At 34.1% G+C, this 6,911-nt stretch overlaps 1 protein-coding gene across 2 annotated transcripts; it reads right to left on the bottom strand.

The window, feature by feature from the left end:
- Nucleotides 1–461: 461 nt before the first annotated feature.
- On the bottom strand, nucleotides 462–4,541 carry LOC148202713 (B3 domain-containing transcription factor VRN1-like). 2 transcript variants are annotated; one of them, XM_088110657.1, is made up of 8 exons: nucleotides 4,349–4,541; nucleotides 2,431–2,584; nucleotides 1,885–2,299; nucleotides 1,667–1,746; nucleotides 1,298–1,553; nucleotides 1,149–1,214; nucleotides 953–1,038; nucleotides 462–817 (listed from the first exon to the last, which is right to left on the bottom strand). In XM_088110657.1, exons 2-8 carry the CDS (start codon nucleotides 2,521–2,523, stop codon nucleotides 584–586), a joined length of 1,230 nt encoding a protein of 409 aa, XP_087966783.1. In that variant the 5' UTR covers nucleotides 2,524–2,584; nucleotides 4,349–4,541; the 3' UTR covers nucleotides 462–583. The 2 variants fall into 2 exon arrangements, with proteins under 2 accessions (XP_087966783.1, XP_087966784.1); XM_088110658.1 differs by lacking the exon at nucleotides 4,349–4,541 and adding an exon at nucleotides 2,769–3,166.
- Nucleotides 4,542–6,911: the final 2,370 nt, after the last annotated feature.

Below are 6,911 nucleotides of genomic sequence, written 5' to 3'. Positions count from 1 at the left end.
TTGTTTTTGGAAATCTCAATTGGGTCCCAAATTTATGAAAATTGTAACAATTGGATCCTTTCCGTTAAATTGTCTCCAACGGCGTTAGTGTGTGTCTGACGTGGCACGCTGTAGTCTGACGTGGATGACGTGCCACGTCAGACACACACTAACGCCGTTGGAGACAATTTAACGGAAAGGATCCAATTGTTGCAATTTTCATAAATTTGGGACCCAATTGAGATTTTCAAAAACAAAGGGACTAAATTGAGAATCCACGCGAAAAAAAGGACTTCGTGAATGATTAAACCATATTTATTTGTTCATTTGGAAGACCTCTCTGCTACTGCACCTTTGTCTGTTAGTAACACTTCACAGAAGAAAAAAGCTTCAGCTACCTACCAAAACTAACGAACACATTTAACTATTAAGTTGTGGGAACCAAAGTACGCATATTCATGGCAGTGTTTACACGTTGTCCCTGTCCACAAACCTAATAATAGCATTGCAAACATGATAGCGTGTTCAGGTTCTGTATACAAGTTTGAGGATTAAAAACTAAAATGAATGGGCAATTTTACAATAAATGCTTCAAATGAATTCTCTAAGATTGTCCCCTAAAAATATGAACATCAAGTACTAAATCTTCTTCGTTTGTTAACTCAAAGACGCAAACATTTCCAGGTTGCAACTTACATTCTTTTGCAAATGGGCTCCAACCTTGAGACAGCTTTGTTGGAACAGCACCAACCAGTTTTACCCGCCATGATTTATTCCCAAACTGTAACGTCACCTGTTTCTTGTGGAAGTACTCTCTCACAAAATCAAGTGGTACACGCTACATCAAATTATATTTGCATCAGCTAGATATGATACATCAATTCTAACTATCAACAAAACTATAACAAATAACTAAAACCGATCACATATGGTGGCTAATAGCAACTTAATTTGCTTCATAACTAAAACCTACCGATCTGAAATCTCCCCTATGATTTGCCCTTATTTTGAGCGTGAAAAAAGGATTTACGGACGTGAACTTTGCTGCTTCTTGCATAGCTCCATTTGTGAATGACATGACAGAAAAACCACATGAATTTAGAATGAACCCTACACAATATTGAAATATCTTGGAAGATGTTATAAAAGTAATTAAAGCTATTATTTACCTTTGATGGAAAAAGTATCAATACATCTAAAGTCTTGGATTTTCGTAAGGTCAACATATTCTCTATCTGATTCAAAGGAAGAAATCTACAGTCATTACTTTACACAAATAGTACGGTGTAATTTGAAAGAATAACCAACTTAAGATTACCTTGTGAACTCGAACATTTATCTTGTGAAATTGGAATTATTGACACTTTAAAACATGGAGCTTGGCTCTCGGTTAGCTCAAAAATGCAAACATCCCCAACATTCAAATAGTTATGTGATACAAAAGCCCTCCATCCCTTGAAAAATTTGCCATTCTTTAATGTAACGTGCCAAGTTCTCCCATCCAAGACTTGAAGGAGGATATCTTGTTTGCCGGTTTCCTTCAAATACTTTTTAGTAAAGATGGACGGAATGACCTGAGTTTATTCTTACAAAAGTTAGGAAATATAAAAATAACGTAATTGTTCCGGCTTCAAACAAAAAATATTGAAAACTATGTTAATGGTTAAAAAGAAGCTTGACAGCTCACCAAAATATATCCATTCACGTTTGTATCCTTCAGGGTAACCATAAAAGAAGGAGTTTCAGATCTGGTTGCACCACTATTCTCTGAAACAATCGAACATGATATGTCATGAAAAAATCACTTAAAAGCTCAAAAGATCCCTATAAAGAAAAGGATGGTCATGAAATAGATAATGTTTTAATCTAACGTTTCCTTTTTAAATAACTCCACAAATCTAGTACCTTGAAGCAGATCAACTTTAACTTGGACGTGCTGAGGTAAACTGGAGCCTGGCCCAATTGGGTGTTTCCTTGGTTTCTTAGAAAGCCCAGGAAGAGATGGTGATGTTGGAGCTACCTCAAACAAAACATTACTAGAACTGTTTTGAGTGTTGTTGGAGGGATAATTTATTTCTACGGCACATGTATTGTATATGTGTACCTCTAATGTACATGTTTGTTGGTATTTGAACGTCACAAGATGACCGTAGCCAAGGGAGTAATAAGTGGCAAATTCCTTCCATCCCTTTTCCAACCAAACATTACCAGTACCGTCTTTAGTCCAACATAGTTCCCATTCAATGCCATCGGGAACCTTGAGAAACAAAGGGTTTAACAATCTACCACCATATTTCCGAGTGAACTCCTTTGGAATCATCTGCAAAACTTTATGTTAGAACACATGAAGAAATTCACAAGTTTCATCCTACATTTATATACCATGACAAAAGTTTCAGTGGAAATGGAAATGAACATAGAGAAAGAGTATGTAAAGGAAATAATGCTCACAATTTTTCCCTTTTGGAGAGTAGTATCCACAATAATCTTGAAGAAGCGGAACTCGGAGGGAAGAGGATCAATTCCTGGGCAAGAAGAAGTCATGGCTGATGTGACTCGGTTGGAATAAAAGGTCCCTGAGGTGAAACTCAGCAGGTAGCTAGCACTAGTGGAATCAGAAACAATGAATCAGCCGCCAAGAAAAACACATAAAAATCACAAAAGCAGCTAGCACGGTAGAGTGAAAATGGTAGACAAACCTGTTCATACAGATGGCACCCACATTGTAAAGCAGAAAAATGGAAACAAATTCAATTCAGAAACATTAATTATTTTCAACTTAGCTACACCTAGGATAGGGTGAGGGCAGAAAGCATTGGCGGCTTGGAACTAGGGTGTTCGCCAAGTGCACCTTATCGACAGGAAATAGAGAAAATATCTTATGATGATTCTGCATTTATCCATCAAGCTTCTTAGTGTGAGGCAAAACCAGTATGCAATTAATTTGATCTGATGATCTTCGGGGTTTTAAACTGTGAAAAAAGTAACAAAAAATCTTTTCTTATCCTGAGCAGGTTCAACCACGAGTAGGAGTTTAACATATGGCTACGGGTGGACAAAATAAACTGTACTGGACTGTATTGTTAAAAACTACACTAAACTAAAAACTAGTTTATCGGAACTGAACTAAAAAGTAATTCAGATGAAATGAAATGAACTATAATTTGCTTTATGAAACTGCAGTATACTAAACTGGTCTAAATTGCAATGAATTATAATATAAATTGAAGTGAACTAACTGTACTAATTTTTAGAATATATTCAATAGTTTTTTCTGGAAAAAAAAAATTCTAAAACAGAAACTGATAAAACAAAATAAGTTTCACTGTAAATTCAAATCTGCCCCATGTGTTGGTACCTAAAACCAAGAAGCAGTTTTATGAACACAAGGCCTGATAACATCATTCCTTATAGGATAAACAACATTCAGAAAGTGTAAACACAGAACATAATACTTCAAAAATGAAGTCAGCAAGTTGAGTGACTCCACAATATTATCATCCATAACATATGAAAGCCACGTAACTACTATATACTATTTCCGGATCCATCTTAATAAGGCACGGGTCCATTGATCTCAAATCAAGAAAATGCATTTCTTTATACCCATCCTAATTAGTAAAGAGGTCACAATTATGACCCATTAGAACAGGGACAATGCATTGAGGTTGACATCCTTAATATATACCTCCTGGAATAGATCCCAATTTCAAGATTAGATTTTTTAAAGAATATATGAGAATTTCATCATTAGATAAGTTGCATTTTGTATTTTCTTTCTGTATCTTAGCCTTTTCATTTCCTCCTTTCATATTATTTTCCATGAAATTACCGTTTCCAGATTTTCGATTTCTTTTCATCCCACATACATATAGCACTCATAATCTTTGCCAACTATGTATAGTCAAAAGGGGTATAACATTCTCCATATTGTTCAGCTTTATCTTCATGAATATCATAAGCCTAACTAAAACTAAAAAGTTCAGTATTTGGAACAATCACTTAATGATTCCCCAAAATCCTCACAGATTTCTCCTAAACTCTATCCTCCTTCAATCAAAACAAACTAGTTATCCAATGTCACCCCGCCGGTCTAAACGCGGAGTAAACATAAAACCAGAGTTAACCAATGTGCCCCATTGACAAAAAAGCAAAACGATCATATAACACCCTTTCAAAGCAATAATCTTTCATTAGTTTCCATCAAACTCCTCATAAAAAAAGTCTAAGCTTTGAACAACATACAACACTAAAACATACATAATCTTGAAAGAAACCTAGAATTAGCAAAGAAGAAGATAAACACAACACAAGTCATTGAATTCATGAACGGAAAAAGAAAGAGAAAAAGTGTGTAAAAGAAAGACACCAGTGGCAAATGCAGCAAGCCTCCCTCAGCCCCAAACATTAAGACGCCTCGCTCAGGCCACAAATGTCAGGGTCACGGTGAGCAGTAGCACGGCAGGACCAGGGCAGGTCACCGTAAGTTGGGTTTTCGTTCAAGCTATCCTTCTCTGACTCACGTTCTAGGACAAAATGGAAAAGGTGGTGTGATGGAAAACAACAAGGTTTAGTTGCTTGATTTCGGAGACACTGAGAGATAGGATTTCAAAGTAAATTTTTGAATTTAAAATAAAATAGATTATAATTAATATAGAATTTAATTGATGTTATTATTAAAAAAAATTATTTGAATTATAATTTAATATAAAATAATACAGTTAACTATAATTTAATATAGTTAAATTATTTTTATTCACTGGTGTAGCAGACTGCACTGACGAGGACACACCATCTCATCGTTGTCGTGGAGTTACTTTTGAAGGACAAAACAAACTTGTGCTATTTTGGGAAACAGCAACATAATGTAGAATGAATCCCCTCTTACCATTCCACTTATGCTACTCACAAACAACTGTTGTCCAAGTGTTGTGTTTTCACTTGCTTCCTAATGTCACAACATTGCTTTATATCAGTTCATTAATAATCTTTTAAATGAAAAATACAGTGTCATAATTACAATATTTTTAGAAGAATATTAGCTCCTGAATAATTATGTAATATATAAATATTAAACCGATTATTAATATAATTTATGCACATATGTTAAATTTTAAATAGATGGTAGTAAATTTGATTTAAGATGTCTACAATTTTTATTAAACATGTGTCTATAATTTCAAATCCTTTTTCTAACAAAATTGTCATAAACTAGACTCGTAACCATTATCTCTTTCCACTTATCTTATTTGCTTGATGTTCACTCTTACTTAATTTTATTTTTATGAAAAATTAATGTAGAATTAATAACATAAAATAAGAATTTGAATTTTCCACGTTAAAATTATTGTTATTATTAGTTTGGATTACTGAGTACATATGTAGGTGGTAAATATAAATTTTAAGTTTGAAATAGATTGTAAGTATTATACCTAGCAGTAAATTTAATTTTCTTACATCAGGTAAAGTTAATTTTGCATTTAACTAACAAAACGTCCTACATATATCAGGTTTTTGTCTTAATATCATGTCGAGTATCAAAATTATTTTATTTTTAATTTATATTAATAATCAGTAATAAAAAAGATAATATCAATCAATTTCAAATTAGTATTTATTTTCAAACATATATTTTTATCATATGAATTTTTATTATTATATTTATCTCTTCAATTATTAATATACTGTTATTTTAATTAATATATTTTCGTATACTTTTTAAAACTACTTTAAACCTGTATTTAAATATTTAATAATTTTATTTTTCTTTATTTTAAATTGCTAGAATAATAAAATTTTCAATTTTCAATTCTATAAGCTGACGACGGCGCCAGTTACTGCCGGAACCAGCGCCGATGTCACAGATGCGTGGGCAACTCTATCAGCACAAGCGCCGCTATCGTTTTGACCTTTTTTCATGCTTAAAACTGTGTGTGGGAAGGATGACGGAGATGGTTCAGTTTGTGGTGTTTCTGTAGGAAGTGGCGAGAAATGAAAGTGATGAAAGGACGAAAAGGAATGGAGGTGTAGAAGGGAAGGAAATGGAATTGAGGAAAAATGGAAAGAAATATGATGTAGCGGGTGATGAAAAGTAGATGTTATCTACCCTTGCAGAAGAACATTTTGACGAAAAATTACAAAGCATGAAGAAGCGAAATTGCGCACCTAAGAAGGAATTAATGTAAGGGAATTGTCTCTAGATTCTCCAACTCGAAACAAATGATATTCTGTCTCCTCCTACGTCAAATTTTCAATTAACCTCCCTCTCACTCTCGGCATTAGCCTTATATAATCTTCACGTTCCTGCAAATTCTACCCAGAAGTCATTATTCACCAAATGGATTGACCCTTTGCCAGAGTTCTTCCTGAATAAACCTTGAGATTTTTCTATTACAGAGTTTTTATGAGAAAACAAAAACCCTAAATAAGAGATTTTTGGATTAAACTTACCTTCACTACGAAACTGACCGATTCTGATTGGGCTCAAGCATGTGAATCCTACCGTGAGTCCAAAGTTGACAGAAACCATTCAAGAATGCGAGAGAGGATCTCCAAAATGTCACACAGTAGGTTTTTGGAAATGCTAGGGTTTGAAAATGGCTGAGAGTAAATCATGTAGCATGTGTTTGAAAACGTGGAAGATCCCGTGTTTTTGACCAAAATCTGGAAGCTCGAAGAATGTGGAAGCACAACCGTTTTTGTTTTCTTCTGCATCAGAGAATGGCCCACCTTATTGACAGGAAAGAGAAAATATCTTGACTGTGATGATTCTGCCATTAATTTGAACTGATAATCTTGGAGATTTCCAACTCTGAAAAAATCAACAGAAAATCTTTTCTGATCGTGAGCAGGTTCAACTACGTATTACACAAATCTGCATGACAACGGCATTTATGGAGTAGCATCTCATCGTTATGGTGGAAGAGTTACTT

This window comes from Vigna umbellata, chromosome 3 (assembly GCF_029865625.1).
Source record: "Vigna umbellata cultivar VRB3 chromosome 3, Vumbellata_1.0, whole genome shotgun sequence".
Lineage (NCBI taxonomy): Eukaryota > Viridiplantae > Streptophyta > Magnoliopsida > Fabales > Fabaceae > Vigna > Vigna umbellata.
This window is presented reverse-complemented; position numbering and strand designations above follow the sequence as displayed.

Coding starts and splice junctions, on each gene's coding strand:
- LOC148202713 (XM_088110658.1), bottom strand. CDS start 2,875: ATGCAGAATCATCATAAGATATTTTCTCTATTTCCTGTCGATAAGGTG. Junction 2,300..2,430: donor CTCTCCAAAAGGGAAAAATT/GTGAGCATTATT, acceptor AAAGTTTTGCAG/ATGATTCCAAAGGAGTTCAC. Junction 1,747..1,884: donor TAAAGTTGATCTGCTTCAAG/GTACTAGATTTG, acceptor CGATTGTTTCAG/AGAATAGTGGTGCAACCAGA.